This window comes from Macaca thibetana, chromosome 9 (assembly GCF_024542745.1).
Source record: "Macaca thibetana thibetana isolate TM-01 chromosome 9, ASM2454274v1, whole genome shotgun sequence".
Taxonomy (NCBI): domain Eukaryota; kingdom Metazoa; phylum Chordata; class Mammalia; order Primates; family Cercopithecidae; genus Macaca; species Macaca thibetana.
The window spans coordinates 27,477,266-27,504,206 of NC_065586.1; the positions used below are offsets into that span (position 1 = coordinate 27,477,266).

The 26,941-nt window shown below is 40.5% G+C and overlaps 1 protein-coding gene and 1 long non-coding RNA gene across 8 annotated transcripts in view; one reads left to right on the forward strand and one right to left on the reverse strand.

Moving 5' to 3' along the window:
- Positions 1-26,941, reverse strand: part of ODAD2 (outer dynein arm docking complex subunit 2) — a 194,785-nt gene that overhangs the window by 8,238 nt on the left and 159,606 nt on the right. For 4 of the 7 annotated variants that reach the window (XM_050804486.1, XM_050804491.1, XM_050804493.1 and 1 more), the window contains one exon: positions 16,129-16,193. The exons of 1 other annotated variant lie outside the window; for it this stretch is intronic. In XM_050804486.1, coding sequence (XP_050660443.1) covers positions 16,129-16,193 — 65 coding nt within the window. The remainder of the gene's footprint in view (positions 1-16,128; positions 16,194-26,941) is intronic. 2 more of the 7 variants (XM_050804489.1, XM_050804487.1) reach the window with 2 other exon arrangements.
- On the forward strand, positions 549-25,333 carry LOC126962894 (uncharacterized). Its single transcript, XR_007728849.1, has 3 exons — positions 549-1,059; positions 1,320-1,400; positions 24,866-25,333. It is a non-coding gene; the product is annotated as an uncharacterized LOC126962894 (long non-coding RNA).

Genomic DNA, 26,941 nt, shown 5'->3' on the forward strand with positions numbered 1-26,941 from the left:
GCTTGAAGCCAGAAGTTCAAGACCATCTTGGGCAACAGTGAGACCCTGTCTCTAAAAAAAAAAAAAAAAAAAAAAAAAAATAACCAGACATAGGTGTGTTCGCGTGCACCTGTAGTCTGAGTAGCTGGGTGGGTCTGAGAGGCTGAGGCGGGAGGGCTGCTTGAGCCCAGTTCTTCAAGACTGCAGTGAGCTATGATTGCACCATTGCTGTGACCTCAAAACCCATACCCCTGACTATGGTTTGATAGTGATTTTTCTAGGAAGGAGTGAACAGCATACTGTATCTAGATTTAAGAGAACTCGTCTCTTAAAAAAAAAAAAAAAAAAAAAAGAAAGAAAGAAAAAAAATACTTTCAAGTGCTATTGGGTTGCTAGGCTTCTGTTTCTCCGACTGCATTTTCAGGTCAGGACTAAACCATGAGGCAGCCTGGTTTCGTATGGGTTACGCATTTGAATCGCATAGTCCAGTGTCCAATACAAAGCAAGTGCTCCATGAATGCTATTCATGCTCATGGTGATTATTTTGCCAGTTCAGAAGTCTGGTTCTGGCATTATTTCCTGGAGGCCTGGCCTGGTTAGTTTGGAAGGAAGGAGGAATTTTGGCCCAGAGGTCAGTCTAGCTTCTGTCAGCACCTGCTCCAGGCCCTGCCTTGTCGCTGGTTGACCTCCATGGACACCGATGGCCCAGGCTCCACAAGGCACTGGCTGCTGCTACCCGGTACAGCTGCCTTGGAAAGGAAACCTTTGACCTGATGCCTGTCAAAATCTAGCCTGCGTTTCGCCCATCCTCCCTCAGACCTGGTCATTGTTCTGCGGTCTCTGCTTGGGCTTTCTAAGAGTCGGTTGTATTTATTTCCAAACTCTTGATTCACTTACATAATTTCCCATTGCATAAACCAATGGACTGTGAGTGTCAAGCATATGAGTCATAATGTTTGGCACACAGAAAGCTGCTGTGTGTTGGCTATTCCCGGAGTCAACCAGATAAGGGTTGCTGGAGGCAGCATCTCCTGTGTGTTCACAAGACTTATGTTAGAAGAAAACGTGTAATCTAAGCAGGTACCCTTAATATGACTCTACTCTATAAATTAAATTTTTCTTTATCTGAGTAACTTCTAGTCCTGAATGTACCAAGAGGACTGCTCTTTGTTGGGGGAATTTATTTTCCCTTAAGTTTCTTACATTAACCACAAGGCTTCATTCTATATCCCATATGCTGGTTGGTTAAATTTTAGCTTAACAATTAAACCAATGAAGCCCAGCAACCCCCCCCCGCCTTTATTTTTTCTTTTTGACAGAGTTTTGTTCTTGTTGCCCAGGCTAGAGTGTAATGGTGTGATCTCGGCTCACTGCAACCTCAGACTCCTGGATTCAAGCCATTCTCCTGCTTCAGCCTCCGAGTAGGTACGATTACAGGCATGTGTCACCATACCCGGCTAATTTTGTATTTTTAGTAGAGACAGGGTTTTACCGTGCTGGTCAGGCTGATTTCAAACTCCTGATCTTAAGTGATCCGCCCACCTTGGCCTCCTGAAGTGCTGGGATTATAGGCGTGAGCCACCGGGCCCGGCCAGCATCCCACTATTTTAAAGAACTATGATTTATTCTTTACTGCTGAATTTAGCCTGCTCTGTCCATTTTACTTAGCTAAGTACAGTCTCAATCAAGGGTATAGAATTGGAAGTCTAGAATTTTCTGTGTGCTCAGGGTCTGAATGGCTTATTATTTGAGACATACCCCCAGATCCCTCTTTGAGTTTTGCTGCTAGCTAACTGTATTGTTTTTCCCGAGTTTAACTTTATTGTCAATAAATGTTACTCATTGCTTTGTTATACACCCAGAGGCTACGCATCTAATGCTGTTTTACAAATTGAATAAGGTTATGCTACTGTCCCAAACCACCATCTGAAAAATATGTAGCATATATGTGTCTTGGTTTTGAATTGGGTTCAGGAATATGTTTTTATTTTCCTATGAGCCTCACAAGCAAACTAAGGCACTAATTTCTTTAAACTAAGGCACTAGTTTCTTTAAACTAAGGCACTAGTTTTGTTAAAACTAACAAATACTCATACAACAGAAAGTTGGTACAAAATCCCGAATTTGATGTGCAGCTAACAGAAATGAAAGGCAGTGCGTATTTTCAAATCACTCACACACAGAGCAAGGTGAGGGCGGTTTCTAATCTTTTTGTCACAATTACATAAAAGGAATAGTTTTCTTAGGAAAGTGAAATACAAATTTGGTACAAGTAAGTATGAAATTGGTATACACTTTTTCAGTGTCTATTTTTTGATCTATAGACTTTCTTTCCAACAATAAAGACATTTTTTAATATTCTAAGGGGATTACCTTTTTGAAGTCCTTGTTCCTTTCCAACTTTTCTCCTTTTAATCCTCTGCCTCCCCCAAAACACACCTAAGGACTTTAAATTTATTGGGAGTTTCATATATACACTGAAGGAAAAACTAGCCCCCATGCTTTTGAAAACTTAACTGCACAGAGCACTTTAAAACAGCATTCAAACAAATAACTTTTTACAACGTTGGAGTGAACAAGAATGTGGGGAAAGGCACAAGGAGCTGTTTGTAGACTGGGTTAACACCAATGCTTCCTCTGGTGTAAAAGGCTTTGATCTTAAGGTTCATGCCCTCGGCATGCAGCTGTGACCCACAGTTCACATCTCCTGGAAGGTGTGACAAAGGTAGCATGGGAATTGGGTCTGAATTCAATTTTTACATTTCCATTTAACAGTTTATGATTTTATATAATATTTCAGTTGTATGGAAAATATGTACCAATTTGAGTGATAACAGATTTTCTTGTGGTTTGACTTGACATTGTTTGGGTGAACACAGCCTGGAATTATGAGTTTTAATTAGAGCCGGATGAGCTCTGGAATGCATACCAGGCTTAGGGGTTTTCCCGAAAGATCTTAAGTGCCCAGAGCTGATTTGAACTGGGAACCCTTCTGACATTCTCCTGTTTACAAGGCATTGCAGTGACGTTGTAGCACTCATGCACAACCCAGTAACAAGAAATGCCTTTGGACTGTGTCTGCCTATGGAATGGTTTCCCAACTATTTGGGTTGGCTTGGGTTCTGCAGCTCTTCCAACAGAGAATCCACCGCAGTGTCTTGCACATCCAGACTCTGAGCCTCAGCAATTCATTTCATATGACAGCTCACCAGAGCTAGGGGCCTCAAAACATATGTAACATTTGCTGGTTGGAGCAAAACCTTTAGTCCTGTTTGGTCAGTGAAGGGAGTCAAGGGGCTTGCCTTTATTGGTGTCTGTCCTCCTCAAGGTGATAGGTGTGTGTGTGATCTGAGGTCCATGTCTGCAAAACTTGGATCTGCTTATTGGATCCAGTACTCTTTCTGTGTGGACATTCATAAGTTTATCTTCTGGGTTTTCTTCCATGTTTCTTCATGAACCTTCTATTAGAGAGCTTTTGTGCCCAAACAGACAGACAGGAGATTCGCACATTGGCTTAATAGTATTGGGAGTAGAAATGGGATATATCATAGAGAGAGCCCTATTGACTTTCTTCTAAAAATGCTAGAAAAGAAGAATGACTTGATGGCTGGTTGGTCAGGGGATTGTGGAGCATTGCTCAGCACCCTATATCAGAGGAAAAGGAAGTGATAAGTTTCTGTCTGCCCAGGGCAGAAGCTCATGGTGTCATTTGGAATGGCCTTAATTTGCTCTTGGATTTTTACTCCTATTAAATATAAAGAATATTGGCACACATAGGAGCTTCCTACATAAGAATGCTAAAGAAATAATAGGATAAGGATGGATTTAAAAGATCTATGTGGACAAGATTGTTTAGAATTGCATTTTGCTATTGGTTAGATCAAAGTGTAGATGGCAATTCTCTGGAAAAAAAAATTCCCATAGATTATGCAGCAAAGTGGCTATGAGTTTATGCTTTGAGTTCAGACAGTCTGAATTTGAATCCTGACTTTACGTCCTCCTAACTATATGTGACCTGAGTTAACTCTCTCTAAACCTTAGTTTTCTTATCAGTAAAGTTAGGATTTTTAATAGTACTTTCCTAATAAGATAGATGTGGGATTAAATGGGAAACTTAATGTAAAGTCCTCATGCCATGTGCCCCTAAATTAAAGTTGTTATTATTACTACTCTTATTATCTTGACTTAGAGATTGTTGTTGACCAGAGGCAATAATATTTACTGTTAACTCATTTTCTCTGCTACAGTTCCTGTTGGATTGATCCAAATAAGCAATTTTAATCTAGTTACATTGAAAATTAATCTGGTTACATTAACAGAAGGTTCATGGTTTCCCATTAGATGGTCAAAAACAAAAGTCAAGGCATTAGAACTAACACATCTCTATGTTCATAAAAATAGATCAGTAAGTTCTTATTCAAATTACTGTTTTCTCCTGTATCAGTCTCTAGTCTAGGAGAACATCAAATCCTGCTGTGGATTGAATGTTTGTCCCCTTCTAAACTCATGCTGAAACTTAATTGGCATTGTAACAGTATTAAGAAGTGGGGCCTTTAAGAAGTGAATAAGACCTGAGGGCTCTGCCCTTATGAATGGATTAATGCTGTTACAGGGTGGTTGGGCTCCTAATAAATGGGTAAGTTTGGCCCCCATCTGCTCTCTGTCTCATGTACTTGCTTCCACCTCCTGCCCTTCTGCCATGGGATGAAACTTGACAGATCCTGGTGCCATGCTCTTGAATTTCCCAGCCTCTAGAACTGTGAGAAATAATTTTTTCCCTCATAAATTACCCAGTCTATATTCTTTTATATTAGCAGAAAGTGGACTAAAGCCCCACAGGTAAACAAAGACACGAATTAAATTATCTGGAACAATCCATAGATCTCTTTATTAGAAACAATCCACAGGTTTCCTCTAGACTCTTAAGAAAATTGCCCTCTTGATATAAACTCTGAATATAATGCCTGCATTTAACTTGGGTTCTCTCCCATTGGTGTGAGATTGAAAGTCTGTTGGCTGTCTGTATTCTGTTGTTAGATCCATTTTTTGAGAGACTATTTGGAAATACATTTCTTGGGGAAAGGTTGTATATATAAAACGGTCAAACAGTGGAACAAGCTGGGTTTCACTGTGACTTCTCTGGAATTTTAAGTCTCCAACCCTGACCTGAACTCTAGACCATTCAGCTTCCTACTTGACATCTCCACTTGGATATAAAAATGGCACCTCAAAAGGGACAGAGTTGAACTCCTGATCTTCCCATTTCAAACCTTATTTCCCACAGCCTCCCCTACTCAGCTAATGCCAACTCATCTCTCTAGTTGCTGGGGCTGAAAATCTTGGCGTATCCTTGACTCCTCTCTTTCTCTCATAGCCCTTATCCAAGCCATGAACAAAATTTATTGGCTCTACCTTCAAAATAAACCCAGAATCTGTCCTGACATCTTCTCATTACCTTCACTGGTCTGAGCCACTACCATCTCTTGAACTGAATTTAATGATTGGGCCAAGTTTTCAATATGCAAAAAGATCTGAAGCTGACTTTAAAGATTCAGCCTAGTGAAAGCAAAAATGCTCAGATTCAGAATGTATTAGAACCTTTCTTTCTTTTCAAGGGGAGACAGCAGAGAAGAGAAAAGACAACTTAGCGATCTGGGAGAATGGTAGCTTCATTTAGAAATGGCCATGAGTCTTTTTAAGAACTGACATGCCTAATACTCAACTCAGAAGTTGCTGGAATTGCTGCAATGCATATGTCCTTCCATCACTCCAAAACGTTGACTATTTTTGCTTTGTACGTAACGATGTTACGGAAATGTTTTGGTTTGGTTGTTGCCTTCATGACTAAGCTGCTAATGAGGAGGACAGGTAAAAAGGGTTGAGTTCCAAATCTAGGTCAGCTCCACATAGGATAGGGACAACATGTGTACAGGAGCGAGACAATGCATAGCCTGGATCAGGTTATCAGAAGCTGGAGATGTCTGTGGCAATATTTGGAATCCTTTACAAGCCAGACTTTGCCGAGGGCATGGAAAGCAGGAGACTTGAGCCAATGTTTCCTATACAATAAGTGGAATAGCAGCCCTTGTTAACACCTGAGCTACTGAATCCATGTTTTTCTAATATATGAATAAAATCATGACTGAAAATGACACCTCATCCTCACAGTAAACAAACAAGACAAAAACATTTTCCTCCAAGCACCTCGCCTCTAACATCAGACTCTGACTCCCTCAACTCCATTGATCTTCACTTCAATTCCACATTAATTAATCAGTCATTCTTATGGTCATACCCAGACCTTAGTAATACCAGTGACTGCTTCATCTCTGCCTCTCATTGCTGTCTATCAGAAATTCCAGGTTCTGGAGAAGGCAGAATGGGATCAAGAATATCAAAAGGCACTGATCTACCAGCGCAGTCTCCCTGCTCTGGTCTGCCATGACACCTGCTTTACTGTCACCAGGTTTGACTCTCTGTTCTCTATCATTCTTCTCCCATAGTGATATTACAAATTGAAATTCTGGCTCTCAACCAGGCTTCCAGATCATGTACATCCATTGCAGCAATGGCACACACATTATGATCCCTAATTTCCATCAGCTCTCCATGTTGCCCGGTCATCCACCCAGGTGTCTCTCTCATCAACTTTCTCCACAGCAGCTATTTAAAACCATCTCCACTCTCCTCAGATTACCTAACCCACCACTTCAGTTCCCTCACTCTCAAGCATATGTCTTTGCCTCCTACTTGGTGGGGAAAATAGAAATCACGAAAAGGGAAGTGGCCCAACTCACTGCCACCACACGCACAGATTCCCGCTGCAAGTGCACGCGTCCTTTCCTCCTCCCATCTGTCATGTGGAAGAGGTGTCTCCTCCTGCCCAAGCTCATCTCCTTGCCCTCATGCTCTGCATCCTCCTGCCTCCCTCTCCACCTCCTGTGGAAGCTGACTGCGCCATTAGCCCCCCTCTTTCCGGTATCTTCACTACCTCTTTCACCCTTCTTCCTGCTCTTGCCAATTAACATTTAAACATATCTGCTATCTCAGAACAGAAACATAACAAACAATGGAAAACCACCAAGACCTCCTTTATCTCCCCGTCCAGCTAGCATCCTCACTCTCCAGCTAGCATTTTCCAGCTAGCATCCTCACTCTCCTTCTCAGTCAAACTTTTCCAAGGGTGACCTCCACTTGCTGCCCCTATTTCCTCACTTCTTATTCAAGGCATTTGTAATCGCTTTGCTATGCATCCAGGGGACACTTTTGGTTCTTGTCTTACATTACTTTTCAATAACACTTGTCCCATCAGTCATGCTCTTGTGCTTAAAATATTCTCTTCTCTTGACTTTGTGAAAATAACACTTTCCTGATTGTTTGTTTGTATTTTCACCTCTTTAATATTTAATTGCTTTTTTCCAGGAATCCTCTTTCTTAACCCATTATGATATGACTCAGGACATCATGGTATGTCCTTCAACCTCATTTTTTGTCTATACACCCTCCAAAGGAAATGTCATTCACTCTCATTATTTCATGAACAACTGCTCTCAAATCTATGTCTTTAAGGACATATATACATAGCAAACACACACACACACACTATATATATATATATATATATATATATTCTGCATGTCTCTGCTTTATGTTTTCCAAGATGTTCAAAGCCATTGTGCCCCAAATGAGCTCTTACTTCCCCCCACAAGCAGATTTCTTCTCTCCTCCTTAAATCTTGTTGTCCCAGCCAGACATTTAGACATCATCACTCTGCCCTCTTTCCCAGGCATCACATCCAAAAAGTCACAAACTCCTGTTGTTTTTACTTGTCAATTATCTCTTGCTTGAATCCACTCATTTCTCTTCATCTCCGGGGATATCATTTTAATTGCAATCACCATTCTCTCGCCCTGAGCTACTGCCTAACTCATCTTCCAGCCCTGTCCATCCATTCTCAAACCAGAGTAACTTCTGAAGGGCCAATGGGACCCACTGATTCTCCAACTCAAAATATTTTAATGGCTCTCCAAAGCCAAATTTTATTCCCCAGAAAGGTTCACAGGGGTCTTCAGTGGGCTCCAGTTGACATTGTCCCCTTCTGTTCATCTTTAGCTTCTGTTCTTTTTTCTGTGACTATATATTACTTGTGCTATTTTAAAAGTTCTAGTAAGTGGATTGGCCAGAAGGAGATGCAGAGGAGATAAGGAGTCATCAGAGAGGAAGGGCAGGACCAGGAGGCCAAGAAATCATAGAAACCAGTGAAGGGTGACACTTTAAGGAAACGGGGATGTCAGTATTATACTATGCCTCGGGGAAGTTAAATTCCTTGAAGGATGAAAAGAATCCCTTGAATTCAGACATTTGAAAATCCTTGAGATCATTAATAGGGAAGTCTCTGAAGTTTCTAAGGCAAAAGTCAGAAGACAGTGAACTGAAGAGCTAGGAGCAGCTGGGGCAAGGAGGCTCCTCAGAGAATGCTACTTCTCTGATATGATGATTTCTGCAGTGGGCATGATCAATTGATGGGGGGTTAGGAAGGAAGATTAAGACTAAATACGCAGAAGTGAGAGGGAATTGCCAATGTCAGAACTTATAGCTTCTGGAGAAGTCAAAATGAGATCACCATTACAGAGGATGGGAAAGGCCAGGAGAAGGAATACTCAAAGACCAGAAGGAAGATGTTTAGACTGAAGGTAACTACGGGTAACTTTGTAGGTGTGCGACAGGAAGTTGAGATTTTTTCTGGCTTTAACTTCATTTTTTTAAATATCAAAGGCAAGTTCATGTGAGTAATATCCCTACTTAATGCAGACATAGGGTTACTGTTCATAATTTAACATGGAAATATTTTTAAAGCAATAAAAGATATGCACCATCTATTAGAAAACAATTACCTTAATTATATAAATAAGCTTTCCATGAAATAATTTTGTTTTGGTTGATAACTTTACTTTGGAAAATGCTAAGAATTTGTGTAATCTGATGCAAAGCTGTTAAATCTTAACAAGTAAGAAAAGTTCAAAATTGTTTAATATAAGAAAAAAGTCAAACAGAGAATTAATACCCATATTAAAAATGAATAATTAGTTCCACAGTATTCCTTAACATTAGAAAAAGTATAATTTCTTAATGTTATGTTTGCCTTTATATTTATCTATCTTCCAAAATGAACTCATTATTAGAAGAAATTTGAAACCAAAGACAAGCCAATATTTAAAATACATTTTTGGATATAGAATTCATCCCTCATGTGGATAAAATTAGAATAGATATTATCCAGAAGAGATGAAGCCAAAGAATTAAAAAGGAAAAAAAAAAAAGAAACAAAATCCTTTTGTTGAGCCATTTTCCCAATTTTATTTTGATTTTGGTTCGGCTTTCAAAAGCAGATTAATATAGAAAAAATAAAGTACAAGGCTGGAAAGAAGAGCACAATTTTTCTTCTTCGATGTCAAATAAATAGCTTTCCCTGCTCCTACTAAATCCCTGCTCCTACTAAGCTCATAAGGATGAAAATAAATGACTAATTTCTTGAGAAATAACCTTAAGTGAAAGATTCTTTTGGTCCAATAATTGCTTTTTTCAAACTCCCGTTGACTTAACCTCATTCTCAAGGCCTCCTCGGCCTTTCCTTCCATTCACCCTGTTGATATCAAGTGCATCTTAAGAGTCTGTCTTGTCATTTGCTACCAATTTGAGGAATGTTTTCCTTGTCTCATATAATTTTTTGGAAGGCATATGTCAAATGTGGTTGTTATTTCTTTTTTATAACTTATTTCTAACAGAACTTGTCTAAGACTTTTAAAAATGGAGCCTAAAAAATATTACAGTAAAATACAGAGTAATGTTTCTACCCACTCTGAAAAAGTCCCCTGATAATCCCCTAACATTTTAATAAGCAACTAGATATTAATTTTAGTCTTTTTGCAAAAATGATATAAAACGATGCTTTTCAATTTCATCTATATGAGAACTTCACATTTCAGTGAAAGAAACGGAATGAGTTTTAGAACAGAACGATCCTTCTTCCTCTCTGGCAAAGACTGTGTTCATTTCAGAGCCCATCTTACATGATTTTTGCCAACTTAGGTTTTCAGAGCTTCAAGACTGGTCCTAAGCAAGGTATTCAGACAGCAATTAAAAAAATATATATATATATAAGCAGTGGAACCTGTTTCTTTTTTCCCCAGACAAAACTTACTTCTTCTATGAAATCCACATATATGTGAACATACACATGTAAGATAAAATGGAACATCTGAACACAAAGTGGGGCACAGGGTCGTGGAACTTTGCTGTTCCTTCTTGTTCCCCATAGAGATCCTTGAAGAACCTTCTCCAACTCCATGATACTCTAAAAACTGTTCATCTTCGTAATAGGAGTGGGGCCTAATCCTTGGTCTCCTCACCTCCTGGTTTCCTGGAATGTCTTTCTCACCACATAACACCTCCCCTTGCTGCTCACTCCTATCTGGTAGCCTACTCATGTTCCATTCATTACACACGGGTCTGCGCAATCTGCACTTACTCTTCTAACAATTGCCCCATACCACTGCACCATAGTCCCTGAAGCTCCCATTCTCTCATTGAGAGTCTCAAGTCGATGTTTGGAAGAACGCAGTTTAAACACATTCCTACCGAGTTTTAAGTGGCTGATAGCCTTGCTTAATCTTCCCAGATTTAAAATGAATGTTTACAAATTTTAGAGAAGATAGTTTTCAACCAGATCTTTAATTTATGAAGTTTCAAGTTATGTGGCAATATCACATGTGCGTTCCAGGCAGCCTAGTGAAATGGTTCTATTCAGGAAGGTCTTTTGGGGCCCTCTAAAATATACATGAAGAGGATCATCGTTTTTATGTTTTACTGACTCGTCTGAATATTCTCCCTGGAACATTGGAGTGGATTGCATCTCTAAGCCTTTTCCAGGATCAACCCAGAGTTCCTGTTGGAGATTTAATAGAGTCGTTCCCTCAATACTGATCTTACTTTAATATCAGTTTGGATCTGGGGCACTGAAATGGCTTATTCATGCCAATACTTATTTAGTGTTAATATAGCTGTCTTCAGTGCACATCTTATACTTCTGGCAAGATTCTTTAAATAATTTTTTTTTCTCTAGTACATCTTTTGGATAAGTTGGGCAGGTGGACAGGTCCTTTTTCCTTTGTTCTATCAGGTAAAGATGTTGCTGATCAGCTGTGATGTGATGTTAAAGGCACCATGAGGAAAACACAGTCTAGCCCTGAAGGAGTGGATGGGGGAGGGAAGAGGCATGAGGAGGGATCTGGAGGCCAGTGGCCCAGGGGACAGTGCTCCCAGAAGTCCACCTGTCTTGTGCTTGGATGCATCTTTACATCTGCACATAACGCTACCTCTGCCTGCAACACTGATGGACTCTGGTCTATCAGAACAATTCTTTGTTCTTGTTTGATACTAATTCAAATGTTCTATGAATTGGAGGTAACATTTATAAAATATTAAACCTGTACATTTTTTCGTCATCACCGAAAATGACATTCCCCTGCCCAAATTCATCATTATAGACCCAGGAAAGGCAGAGGGGTTAGAGAACCTTCAAGAAGGAAGAGAATAATAGGAACAATAGCTGACACTTCCATAGTGAGTGCTTACCATATATCAGGCACTACTCGAAGTGCCTTATAGGATACTGATTCCTTTGAAGTTCTCAACAAACCTAGCTAAATTTTATTATTAACATTCCAATGTATAGATAAGGAAACCGCAGCATAGAAAGATTAAGCAACTTGCCCAAAGTTGCAGAGTTTGGCAAAGTCAGGATTTGAACTCAAGCCCTAGATTCCATGCGCTTATCTGCCATGCAGATGGCCTCCCTTGGCGTAGGTGTCCACACAGAAGAAGCTGGACTGGCCTGGTTCCTGGATGCCCGGTGTTGGCATATTCTGAGGCATAGCTGGTCCTCTCTGGCCCTTTGGCCATCATGCTCATACTCTGTAGTCCCAGCCATGTGCCTTCATGTTTGCAATTGTTCCCCTCAATGGAGCCTGTTTGTTTCTGCAAACCCTCCCTGTGGGTCCGTGGGTGCATGTGGCTCCCCTCTCCCCTGCATGCCACATGCAGTCTGTGAGGGCACCAGGACCTACCTGAGGCTCACCCTTCTAGGTGCCTGCCTTGACCCACAGTGCATCATTGCTCCTGCACCATACTGGACTCGCAGTCAAGCACATCTGGGGCTTCCCCTGAAGGCTGGACCACATACTTTCATCTTTGCATCTTCAGGGGCTGACACAGAGATAACTCAATAAACAGTATTTTGAAGTTCAGATGCTTGGCGTATTTCAGCTGCAGCAACAAATGAGGCTGAGAAGATGTAAAAACCACTCCTCAGAACCTTTCACTGATTTCAACTCAGAATCCTTAAAAAATATCCTTGAATAATTCTCTGGTACCCAGTGAAACTTATTAGTCACTCTTTTGCCTGGACACAATGTCTCTGGGTGTCTCTGGTTTGATTTTTCTCACACCTTTACTTGTACACTGACTTGATCTTATCACACATGCCCTCTTTCAAATATCTTTAGCTTCTTCAATAAGATTATTCCTAGCGCCGACCCTAGAAGCATACTGCCAAAGAATACGTCACGTGCTGACTACTTTCTCTCTTGTCCCTTGTATCGCAGCTAGGTCCTCTAATTATCCACAAGATCAACTTTCCGCCCCCTCCTCATGTTGTTCACACACACACAGACACACACACACACACACACACTTCTTTTCAATTACTTTGGTATAGAACTTTGTCAAAAACATCCTGGAAATCTACATGATGATCTGGCGGGCTCCTTTTGGTGTTACCGGTTAGCACATTTCATGAATTACCAGAGCACGCATGACCAGGAATACTATTTTTCTCCTTAAACGTTATTGCTCAACACATATGGCAAAAGGACTTAATGTTGCATTTCAGCAGGATACACTCGCCACGGGCATCCTATTTATCATGGTCCCATGGTACGCTAAAGCTCTCGTGGGTTAAAACTAAACATCTCTTTTTCAGCGTATCATTTTACTGTGACATAAGCAGCTACTGAGAAAATTATCCTACTTATCATGAAAGGAATAAGTAATAGGAATAATTTTTTCAAATTATTTCAGTAAAGTCGAAGGGTATAAGAGGAAAGTATCAGTGCAATATGGCTTTTCCAACTTGGCAGGGGCAGGTGGAATCTGTGATGAAATTGTTACCTTAACAGATTGGCTTTCTCCCTTGCCTGGCCGTGCTTTTTGAAGTTTTTCATATACCACAAAATACATAATAAAGGGTAGTTCAGTTTACTCTGAACCCCAGCTACATGGCCATGACATATTTAGAGGTGACTCTGGGGTGCATTCTCAAACACGGTGCATGTTTTCTAAATTTACAGTCTGATTTATTGCTGCCAGTTATGACTGCCAAAGGCTTCTGACAGTGTGGCCAGTTTGTGGTGTCCCTAAAAATCATCAGCAATTTGAAAACATTAGCACCCGGCAATAGTCATACTTTGCAATGATTGCCTGTATTTTTCACCTTACTTTTCCAGGGTACAAACTGAAAAAAAATCAAGGAGGGAAATTAAACTTCTCTAGCAGCAGGGAAAATACAGCATTGGAAATAAAATGCATTGTAGGAACTCAGCCCCTCCCTGTATTCTTCAAAATTAAAATAAAGAATTTAAACTCCGTGGCTTATGTGGCTACACAGAAGAAAAATATTGTAAGTATGCATCTCTCCTCAAATACTTTTTATTTTGTCTTCACATTTGAAGAGTATTTTGATATTAGGATATTATGGTTATGTGTGGGACAAAAAGTGGGGCGAATAGTTCATTGCTTCATTCAACAAATATCTGCTATGTTCTGCTCCATGGCAGGCACTGAACTAGTTCCTGGAAATGCAGGAGTAGACAAGAAAGGCTTGACTTCCACAGGGGTCTTGCAGTTTGCTGAGATGCACAATTATGTTGTTACAATGGGGAAGAGACGTGCAAGTCCTGGGTGACTACAGACAGCAAGGTAAAGGCAGGCCTCCCTGAAGAGCAAGAGCGAATCTGAAACCTGAAAGATGGTTATGAAGAAAGCACTGTGTAACATGGGGATTTGGAGAATATTCCAAGCCGAGGAAGGACAGTGGTGAAAGTTCCACATGGTGCCACCTTACAGGGATTTGCAGTGTGTGCAGCACCAAGGTGCTGACCAGAAGGTGAGTGACATCCAGGCCCTGCTCTGCTTTCCAGCTTGGACATCCCGGAGTGTCACTGACAACTCACAAGAGGACACAAAAGTAGCAGATGATTGCCAAGACAAGTCCTATGAATGCATTGATTTGAGTCCAGGATAAACTGTTTTAACCTAAAAACTCTCAAATGTAATGATTGAAATAATCTAGAAGGTTGTTTTCCCTGGTGTAACATTATACGTGCATGTGGTCTAGCGCTGGTAGCATCGCTCTGCCACCTTCATTGTGCTGGCCAATCTCAGTGAGTCCAAAGCTGCTCCAAAGGCGCTATGCCTCGGCCTTCTGGGATAGAGATGGAACCCATGAAGCCACAGGCATCCCTTACATAGGGCAAGAAACACAAATAGCACGCATCACTTCTTCTCACTTCCCATTAGTGAGAAGCTAATCACACGGCCACAGCAAGACTCAAGGGAAGCTGAGAAGCATCTTCTCTGGCTGGCTGCCATGTGCTATCATCAAAGACGGGAGGATGAAGGTTGGTGGACATCCAGGAGGCTGTGCTATGAGGAAGGATGAGGGGCAAGAAGTGAGATAATGATGGAGAGGCAGGCAGGGGGCAGAACATGAAAGAGCTTGTTTAAAGCAACAGGAAACCATGCTAGTGTTTTCAAAAGAGCAGTGACAGATGTATGGGTATACGCTTGCAGAAAAGACTATTACAGAGAAGGCTTGATCAGGGTAGATACAAGCTGAGGTTTCTTAGCGATTCTCTCATTTAATTCTCAGATGTCCTTGTTTACCAACAGCCCAGATTCTGCATGCAGAGGACACCTATCTAAGTCATAGGGTCTCCGAAGAAATTGCCTGAAAGCTCTGATTTTAATGGAAAGTTTTTCTGTAGTTGTGGATGGAAACCTGAGCTATCCTATATTGTGCAGCTTTCCACCGTCAGCGACTTTGTGATGTGGCTCTGAGTTTTCATGAGGTCACCCAGGCCCGACAGAACACACGACCTAAGGTGCAGGGGTTGCTGCACCAGCACATCCGTACTTGTAGACATCGCGTGGCCCTGCGTCCTGGCCGAGCCACAGAGAACAAAACCACTCTCAAGGCCGGCACAGTCCCACCAGCAGGCCCTTGGAGGAGCGTCAGATCCCGCCACGGACACAGGACCCATCTACACAGCTTCTTGGCCCTGAGGAGATAGGCTGCTGAAGCTGGCACCTCCAATTCTGTCTACAGTGGAAAGCAGAGAGGCTGAGAGCTGAATACCTGCTGTCTGAGTTGGTTCGATGTACAGGAATGGGACTTTAATCCAGGGAGGTCAGATGTGAGAAGAAGCAACTTAGAACGTCACCCATCTCACACCTGTAGCCTGAACTTGACGATTCTCCTCCTATAATAACGACAACAGCTGCAGCAACATTCAGATGCCCCCACTGTGAGGCGGGTGTGTTCTCTCTCTGAACAATGTGAGGGTTAGGGCACCGCGCCCTCATACAGTCAAAAACCCACATATCGCTTTTGACTGCCCCACACTTAATGACTAATAGCCTGCTGTTGCCCAGAAGCCTTAACAATAACATAACCAGTCAATTAACACCAAGTTTGTATATCATGTGTGTTATATATTGGCTTCTTAAAATAAGAGAGGTTTAACAGGGGATAACATGTTATTAAGAAAGTCATAAGGAAGAAACAGCCTGTCCAACATGGCAAAACCCTGTCTCTACTAAAAATACAAAAATTAGCCAGGCATGGTGGCAGGCACTAGTAATCCCAGTTACTCGGGAGGCTGAGGCAGGAGAATCACTTGAACCCAGGAGGCAGGGGTGGCAGTGAGCCGAAATTGCACCACTGCACTCCAGCCTGGGTGACAAGAGTGAAACTCCCATCAAAAAAGAAAAAGGAAAGAAAAGAAAATCATAAAGAGGAGAAAGCGCATTTACTATACATTACGTGGAAGTGGATCATCATAAAGGTCTTCATCCTTGTCATCTTCCCGTTGAGTAGCCTGAAGAGGAGGAGGAGGAAGAGGGGTTGGCCTTGCTGTCTCAGGGGTGGCAGAGGCAGAAGGAAATCTGCATAAAATTGGATCCATGCAGTTCAAACTCATGTTGTTCAAGGATCAATTGTATATATATTTAGTACATATACACAGTTGAATACATATGAGTGTGTATGTGTGTGTATACAGAAAGGTATTTCATCTTTCCTATAACTCTTTGAGGAAAATATTATCATCCTTATAGAACTGATAAGGACACAGAGCCCAGGAGTACTGGGTGACCTGGCAGCAGAACTCGGGGCCAGAATCTAAACCCAGATCTGCTAACACCAAACACACATTCATTTCCCTGAATCCTATCTTTTTTTACTTCATTAAATAAAAAAGATTTATCCGTTTTCTAAACTTGATCAGTGAGAGAATTTGGGGACATCTTCCTAAATTATACCAATATGTAAACATATTTCTATTCCATCTAAAATGATTTTTTGCAAAACCCATCTAAATTTGCAAGCAAGTCACTGCGATATCCTATAAAAAAGTACATTAGAAACCTCTGATGTTTTTAATTCTTGAAAAATGGCCTGTGGCAGCTTTAGTGCCTGTGAGCTACAGGGTTCTTACCTTTATGGTTCACTCTCAGATCATTAGTTTTATGGTAGGACATAATTTCTTTAGGATTTCAAGGAATACGGAAAATACAGTTAAGCCATATTAGTGGTTTTGACTTAATTAATTATAATAATTACTATCAATTAATAGTGTTGGTTAATATTCAATTGTTAATTTAATTGAATAATTATCAGAGCAGAAACTTGAAATGGTGTTGAAACACAGAGGATGGATTTCATAAACATCAAACCTAAAGAGGATAGCTCAGTGGTTCACGACTAAGCCTCAAAGATATAAATCAAGATTTGCCCTGGCTTTGCAGGGAATGTCGCTTAAGTCAGGCTCTCGAGTTGCCTTTCCAGATCCTCAACTGCCCACTGTGAGGATTTCTGGGACTCGTAGGAGTGTAACTGAAAACAAATTTTGATGCAAGAAAGGTCATATTCTTCCCGAGGGATAATTTGTTGTCCACACAATTCCACTGTAAAAGACACCAGTATCCCTGCTGCCTCTCTGGGTCACAGCGAGGATGCTCCCATCCTCATCTCTGCTCCCCTGTGACCACACGGTCCCATGCTGCTGTCACTCAGAGTGAGACCTATCGCGGGCGCCATCTTGGCCACACATCTTCGATGAGCGTTTCTTCACTTCTTTGATAAAGACAGTTCATTCCCAAAGAGGTTTTTGTTTTTACTTCTCTGCATGCAAAATGGCATGAATGAAAATATCAAGTTGATATTCTGGCAAGTCATTTCCTAGGCAAGTGATTGTCTAAGAAAAAATACCTTAGAAATTTATTTTCACAGAAATTTGATCAGATTTCCACAATCAGAAAATCATGGATCTAGAGAAAATATCAGTGTTTTCAGTCATTAGTGTGTATATTTTATGTTCTTATAATAAGCAGAGGTATAAATACAGACTATAAATACAGACTAAGGCATCAAACCGAACGATGGTTTTCATTGCTGTAAATGGAACATTAGGGTGCTTTTCTAATTCCCTCTCTCTGCCGGGATTCAAAATTTAAACGCGGCTCATAAAGAATGATAAAATAAACTTTACAAATATTTCTCTTACTTTTGCTCCTGGGTAAACAAAGATGTAGAGAATCAAGTGCTTTTTCCACAAGCGTATTATAAACGAACACAGTATCTGCAAGCCCTGACTTGTTAACCATAAGGACGAACCATTGTGCTCCCTCACTCCGGAGCACCTAGAGTTGTTCTGATTGAAATCTGCATAAGCTGTAATTAATTTGATTTTTAATGTAACTTTTTTTTAGCTCCTGTATTTTTATTTCAAAGAGGGACATCTTACTCCATGGCGATGGGTTGAGAAACACAAAGAACAAAGCTCCTAAGAATCTAAGATTTTTGTATTTTTTTAAATAACAAAACTGGATTAATCCTGAAGAAATTGAAGAAAAAGGAGTCTTAGAAGGGACTATTAATGCATGCATGTTTTTGGTACATTAAAAACTCCAATGTACTAATTCAAGCACTGTTTACTTTTTGTATATAACAGGATTGCTATTTTCAAGGGAAAAACAGAAGATATTTTCTGAGTGCCAAGAACTACTTACTCATGAAGTCTGAAATACCATTATTATTAGTAGTAATTCTTACATTCAGCATCTGTGAATAACTTCTTATACGAGAACACTATTTTGGGTCAGCTGAAGGCTAAAAATAATGAGTTGGCTTTCTGCCTTTGTGTATTGAGTCAAATAGCTGCCAATTAATATAATGGATTTTTTTTTGTTCCTGTGATAAATTTCAGAAAATGGAAACAAATAGTTGTTGATGTTTCATAATTTCCAATGGAAAGAATATATTTCTCACAAGTTTAAAGACTGACTGCACTCTAAGTAACCAAACAACTACAAGAAGCTGCCGGTGTATTTCTGTGGTTTAGCAAAAGGGCCAAGTCGGAAGGAAAAGACATTCCCAACATTTTCTAAAGCTAGATAAATACAGAAACGAAATATAGATGAAAGATGGAACTGCTCTCTGTAGCATCTGCCAGATTCCTCGACTTTTTGGCACACTGATTTAATTTGGCAAAGGTACCCAGTAGCAATCTTTTCCATTAAAAGGAGCAGCATATACTTTATTTTACCATACTGTTTGTGTATTTTTGACCCTCCCAAACTTTCTTTTTTAGAAGGCAATTATTTCTACAGAGTTGGCTGCAATTACATTTATTTGAAACGGATCATTTATCAACAAAAAAAGCTGCGGGGCACAGCTGCTGTTGAACAGATCCAGTGGACCTACGGCTCGGCAGGAAAGCGTCTTTCTTTGAAACCAAGAGATATTTTAACATGTGCCCGCATCATCTTATGCCAATCTGACGCTTTTGATATCCAAACCTATTTAAATGTGGAGGAACCCTGGACTGTTCAATTTAGGCGAGATAAGCTACCCAGCTCTGTCGTTTTTTCTATTTGTGATCAGAAAAACTGTAACTGAGTCCAACATTCCTAATTTTGGTAACATGATGATGTTAAGAAAAGGAATAATTCTCCCGTCCAAAATCAAATTTTTGTGGAATCCAATACTTCTTAACCCTGAATTTTTTTCTGAGCTGGCAGTGATTCTATAGTAAACTTCTGAGGATATATAAGTAACAATCTCTAAAAATATGACACGCGGCAGCAAGTATGAAGGCAATGGTTTCTGGCTTCACTCAACTCAGGAAAGAGAGGCTCACACCTGATAAGGTTTTTATGTAACTCAGAGGAAATGACTTTTTGTTTTCAGATTTTTTTTGGTTTCTTCTAAACCAAACAAAAGCAAAATATGAGGGGTGTTCACCTGTTGCTATGAAGTTTTTGACTGCAACATTATGGTCAGGTATTTGGTTTTCAAACAGCCCCAAATTGAGGCAGACTGTATAGTTGACAGTGACTTGGATATATTATTGTTACTAATGTTATTTGCCATCTAGTGCACTCTTTCTTAATCACTAAGTAGCAGCTAATTTAAAGCAGGGGAAGAGTATTAGCTTCACGTGAGTGCCAGAAAAACGCTGTGGTTTCAACATAAAGTTGGGAGCCAACAGCGACAGATATAAAATATCGAGATGTATAATTTGACAAGTTTAAAATCCCCAAACCAACATGGGAATGCTTCACAGGTTTACATGTGCATAAAGTGAAGACTGTTTTGCACAGATTTAAAATGGTGAAGGAGTGTATCTTTTCTTAAACTTAGGTTGACAGTGTAATAGTTCACCTCATATAATCACAAAGTATTTGACAAAAAAGAGCCAACTGTTATTCTGTTTAAATTTCAGGATGCTGAATCCATACCAACAGCTGGCAGTAGCTGAGTCTGGAATATTTTCAAAAAAAAATATAAATGATTACCTTTCACATTTATAATTTACATTGATTTAACTCACAAAGCTTGCCTTATGGAAGAGTTCTTTAATAAAAATAAAACAATAATAATAAATAAAATTAGCCAAAGCTGTCAGAAAGAATTTGTCATTTTCACAAATGAGGTAGAATATTCTACAAGTTAAATATTGGGTAAAATGTCCTCTGTACCTTTGTTTTGAATCTTTATTGATCTATTTGTACATATTTATGTACATCTTTAAAACAAGTGCAATAACAACCTCATAATAAAAGCATATATTTGACTCTAAAACAGCCTAGATAACAGTATGACAAAAGATAATGAATGTCAACTGACCTAAGAATTTCTCACATCAGTTGGTTCAGAAATTTAAATTCTGATTTGTCACATTTGTGCGCATCTTTTGAAATGCCTTTCCAGCATATCATGAACTCCTTTGACTGCCCTTGTGTTCCACCTCCAGTGGCAAGTCTTGGAAGCCATCTTGTAAAACATCACGTTTCCTTGTCCACCACTGATTGGACAAGGGGCGGGTACTTTTCCTAAACTGGGCCAATCAGCTTCCCTTGTCTGAGATTTTTGAACTGAAACTGGGGGTGGGGAAAATATGTGGCCCCTTTGGGGTGTCTGGATGTGTAAATCCAGGAGAAGCTGTAAAGAAAACAGTGGCAAAAGAGAGGAAGTCAACTTGCAGAGAAAGAGTAAAAGGAAACAAATAAGAAAAGAGGAGAGATTACAGATGGAAAAAAGATGCTAAAGGCTTTGGAGCTCAGCACCTTCTTAGGGCTCTGCTGCTTTCTTGCCCATGGGAATTCTCTTTGGTGCGTAAGTTTATTTGAGTTATGTTGCTCAAATATGAGTTATGAAGTAATTTACTGATTTATAGCGGATCCTGCATTGTATCTGTAGGACTTTGGATGCATCACTTAGACTGTCGAGCTAAAGCTTCCCAATCTTTAAAATGGGAGAGTAATGCCTGCACCAGGGGGTTACAGTGAAGATTAAATGAAATAAGGAATAAAGCACACAGGCCACGGGTGAAGGCTTAGTAATTGATTGTTATTCTTTTTAAAATAGATCAATCTGAAATACACATTTTGTAACATATATATGAGCTATTTATATTGGCTATTTGCTAGTGTAATTATTAAGCCTAATATTCTAATATTGGATAATTATTCATTTAATGGGTGACTCCAAGTTATCTAATGAAATTTAAAATAAAAATGGGCTTGCTAGCAACTGTTATTACTATGATTATTTCCCTCCTTGTGGTAGAAAAAAGGTTTGTGAATGGATTCTTAATTCTTCCTGTTCCCTTACTCTCTCATCCAATCTGTAACCAAGCCTTGTCTAGGCCACTATGTCTCACGCGCTTACAGCTTACCAGCCTCATAGACAGATCAGCTTCCAGTTTTTCTTTTCTTTCCTTTCTTTTTCCCCTCCCCCCCACCCGGAGTCTTGCTCTGTCACCCAGGCTGGAGTGCAGTAGTACGATCTCATCTCATAGCAACTTCCGTCTCCCAAGTTCAAGCAATTCTCCTGCTTTGGCCTCCTGAGTAGCTGGGATTACAGGTGCCTGCCACCATGTCTGGCTACTTTTTGTATTTTTAGTAAAGATGGGTTTCACCATGTTGGCCAGGCTGGTCTTGAAATCCTGACCTCAGGTGATCTGCCTGCCTCAGCCTCCCAAACTGCTGGGATTACAGGTATGAGCCACCACCCCTGGTGGATCTGCTTCCAGTCTTTCTGATCCTGTCCATACACACCTCCAAGAGTGATCTTCTTTTTTTGTTTGTTTTTTGTTTAGAGAAAGGATCTTGCTCTGTCACTCAGGCTGGAGTATGGCGGTGCATTCACAGCTCACTGCAGCCTCGACCTCCCGGGCTAAAGTGATCCTCCAACCTGAGCCTCCTGAGTAGCTGGGACTACAGGTACGCACCACCATGCCCGGCTTATTTATTTTTATTTTTTGTGGAGATAGGGTCTCCGTATGTTGCCCAGGCTAGTCCTCAGAAATTCTAGGCGCATTCCTACCCTATGGCCGCTGAACACTTTCCCTCTGGCTGCAAATTCTTCTCCTCATTTCATCCTCCTTAGCTAAGATGCATCTCTTCAAAGATGCCTTCTCTGACTTCCCTGTATAAAATGGGTTTTCCCTTCATTAGTCTTCATTTGACCCCCTTTGTTTCCTTTACAGCATTCAGTACACTTGGTATTATTTTGTCCATTTACATGTTTTTGACCAGTCTCTTCTTAAATGGTTGAGAGGGTTATGAGAGCCTTGGCCTTGCTCTCTCCTTCTGAATTCTGGGGATGGTGAATGGAAGGACAGGTCCTGCCCATGTGGAGAATCTCTACACTGTATCTTTATTTCATTCCTTTGAAAAAAGGGTGCCGTTGTGAAGAATGTCATTTTCTGGATAGATACTAAGCATACATGATCATTCTTGACCACACTTTTCAAGAGATTGTGCCTCCAGTTAGCAATACATATTTTCCTCTGATTACAATAAATTAACAGCCAATATATGGGAATAGATTGGATAACTATTTTTCACAAATAGTTATCAATCTTCTACCATTTGAAAGATTAATTTGTTAAACAGAAAATTCAAAAACATATCAAATTGTCTTTAAGAAGATTCTATAAAGCCATGGGCCATGTCCAGATCAACTAAAAGTAGAAGCCAAAATAATTCCCTACAGTAAAATCTTTGAATTCAAATAAACTGAAAGAAAAAGTCAAGTCAGTTGATTGATTAAAATTCTGAACAGACAAAATATTTATCCAGGTTTTATATCTGAACCCTCATCTGGCATGAAATCAATGGAGTAAAAATAATAATTTAATAATAATTACTAAAGCTAATTGTACATATGCCCTTTGATCCAGCAATTCTGCTCCTGGGCATATACTCAACATCAGTCGGTGCTTACATGCACCAAAATACATGTCCAGAAGCTCATAGCAGCACTATTTTTAATAGACCCTTTTAATATGTAGAGGATCCTAAAACAAAAGATTCATGTTCAAATTATCCTTCATAAATTTCTCAAGATGTTGGATAAGTGCTGTATGATTTGTAAACAATATCTGTGATTACATTTAAGGCAACATGTTATATATTCCCTAGAATAAACTAGAAACTTGTATCTAAAATAAATTAGAAAACCATATCTGGAAAAAATTAGAAACTGGTGTCACAGTTTGTTTTTTTTAAAAAATAAGCTGAAGCTATTTACTGTGGAGTGCAAAGTCTAAAATAAAAACAGCCTATCTGCAACAAATCTGGGCATGAAAATCCTGAAGGTTTAGAAAAGATCGAGCTGAATCAATAGTAATGTACAAACCTTTCCAGTGATCTATAAAAATATACAAAGCTTGAATACAATTGTAGTGGATGCTGTAGTGTGCCACCCAGCATAACTGGGTAGAAAAGCAACAGGCTGATGCAGAGTGGCTCTACATATTCCTGATTAACTGAAAGGTAACTGTAAAACTTAGCATTGAGGGCTGGGCATGGTGGCTCACGCCTGTAATCCCAGCACTTTGAGAAGCCAAGGCAAGTGGATCACTTGAGGTCAGGAGTTTGAGACCAGCCTGACCAACATGATGAAACACTGCCTACACTAAAAATACAGAAAAGTTAGCTGGGTGTGGTGGCATGTGCCTGTAATCCCAGCCACTCAGGGGGCTGAGGCAGAAGAATCGCTTGAACTTGGGAGGCAGAGATGCAGTGAGCCAAGATCATGCCACTGCACTCCTACCTGGGTGACAGAGCAATACTCTGTCTCAAAACAAAACAAAATAAAAAAGTTAGCATTGAAAATTAAGAATATTAATAGCCTGAAGATGCAATCGACATAAATAAAAAGATTTGCTTTTTCAAAAAATCATAAAGAATCTGGTTTAAACTTCATATACTATAACTACTACTAACAACAATGTTTAATTCTGCCCAACATGGTCACACCTGTAATCCCAGCACTTTGGGAAGCTGAGGTGGGAGGATCGCTTGAGGCTGAGTTCAAGACTGACCTGGGCAACACAACAAGACCCCATCTCTACAAACAATAAAAAAATTAGCCAGGTTTGCTGACACGCACCTGCAGTCCCAGCTACTGGGGAGGCCAAGGCAGATAGACCACTTGACAGGAGTTAGAGGCTTCAGTGAACTATGATCGTGCCACTGTACTCCAACCTGGACAACAGCGCAAGACCCTGTCTCAAACCAAAAAAGTTTAATTGGCGTAAATTAAGAATATACACCAGCTGCAAGAGCAGCAAGGGGGTTGGAAAATTGCTAAAACTGAAAAGAGAAATGGAGCCTTTGGGGTGGATTTTCAAAAGAGGATGTGGGAGTTCTAACAGGAAGGGCAGACATCATTCCAACATGAAGCAAGCAAACTCTCTGCCAAGTCCCCTTCCTTTTTGTGCTCTCTCCTATAAAGCAGAGTTTCTCAACCAGGCTTAGTCCTTCAGAAACAACCACAAGCCTAGGAGTCCACACACATTTATGCATTGGGCACTTGAGCTTTACCTTCCAATGGTGGTTCAGAGAGCAGCCTCTAAACCCACGTTTTCTTGAGTCCTTTCCTTATGACCTGAGTGATTTGGGGAAAGTTATTTAATCTTTATGAAACTCAGTTTCTTTATCTGTAAAACTGAGATAATAACAGTTTCCAACTCAATAGGTTATGGAGAAGATTGAATAAAAGACTCCGTGTGTGACAAGGGTTCCAAGATGGCCGAATAGGAACAGCTCCAGGCTACAGCTCCCAGCGTGAGCAACATAGAAGACGGGTGATTTCTGCATTTCCAACTGAGGTACTGGGTTCATCTCACTGGGGCGTGTCGGACAGTGGGTGCAGGACAGTGGGTGCAGCCCACTGAGCGAGAGCTGAAGCAGGACGAGGCATCGCCTCACCTGGGAAGTGCAAGGGGTAAGGGATTTCCCTTTCCTAGTCAAGAGAAACTGTGACACACAGCACCTGGAAAATTGGGTCACTCCCACCCTAATACTGTGCTTTTCCAAGGGTCTTAGCTAATGGCTCACCAGGAGATTATATCCTGTGCCTGGCTAGGAGGGTCCCATGCCCACAGGGCTCCCTCAATGCAAGCACAGCAGTCTGAGATCTAACTGCAAGGTGGCAGTGAGGTTGGGGGAGGGGCGCCTGCCATTGCCGAGGCTTGAGTAGGTAAACAAAGCGGCCAGGAAGCTCGAACTGGGTGGAGCCCACCACAGCTTAAGGAGGCCTGCCTGCCTCTGTAGATTCCACCTCTGGGGACAGGGCATAGCCAAACAAAAGGCAGAAGAAACCTCTGCAGATTTAAATGTACCTGTCTGACAGCTTCGAAGAGAGTGGTGGTTCTTGCCAGCAATGGAACAAAGCTGGACGGAGAATGACTTTGACAAGTTGAGAGAAGAAGGCTCGAGAAACTCAAACATATGGGAGCTGAAGGAAGAAGTTCGAACCCATCGCAAAGACGCTAAAAACCTTGAAAAAAGATTAGACGAATGGCTAACTAGAATAACCAATGTAGAGAAGTCCTTAAATGACCTGATAGAGCTGAAAACCGTGGCACGAGAACTATATGACAAATGCACAAGCTTCAGTAACCGATTCGATCAACTGGAAGAAAGAGTATCAGTGACTAAAGATCAAATGAATGAAATGAAGTGAGAAGAGAAGTTTACAGAAAAAAGAGTAAAAAGAAATGAACAAAGCCCAGGAAATATGGGACTATGTGAAAATACAAAATCTATGTCTGATTGGTGTACCTGAAAGTGATGCGGAGAATGGAACTAAGTCGGAAAACTCTCTGCAGGATATTATCCAGGAGAACTTCCCCAATCTAGCAAGGCAGGCCAACATTCAAATTCAGGAAGTACAGAGAACGCCACAAAGATACTCCTCAAGAAGAGCAACTCCAAGACACATAATTGTCAGATTCACCAAAGTTGAAATGAAGGAAAAAATGTTAAGGACAGCCAGAGAGAAAGAACGGGTTACCCACAAAGGGAAGCCCGTCAGACTAAGAGCGGATCTCTCAGCAGAAACACTACAAGCCAGAAGAGAGTGGGGGCCAATATTCAACATTCTAAAAGAAAAGAATTTTCAACCCAGAATTTCATATCCAGCCAAACTAAGTTTCATAAGTGAAGGAGAAATAAAATCCTTTACAGACAAGCAAATGCTGAGAGATTTTGTCACCACCAGGCCTGCCCTACAAGAGCTCCTGAAGGGAGTACTAAACATAGAAAGGAACAACCAGTACCAGCCACTGCAAAAACATGCCAAAATGTAAAGACCAGCAGTGCTAGGAAGAAACTGCATCAACTTACAAGCAAAACAGCCAGCTAACATCATAATGACAGGATCAAATTCACACATAACAATTAACCTTATTAACAATATTAACCTTAAATGTAAATGGATTAAATGCTCCAATTAAAAGACACAGATTGGCAAATTGGATAAAGAGTCAAGACCCATCAATGTGCTGTATTCAGGAGACCCATCTCACGTGCAGAGACACACATAGGCTCAAAATGGATGGAGGAAGATCTACCAAGCAAATGGAAAACAAAAAAAGGCAGGGGTTACAATCCTAGTCTCTGATAAAACAGACTTTAAGCCAACAAAGATTCGAAGAGACAAAGAAGGCCATTACATAATGGTAAAGGGATCAATTCAACAAGAAGAGCTAATTATCCTAAATATATATGCACCCAATACAGGAGCACCCAGATTCATAAAGCAAGTCCT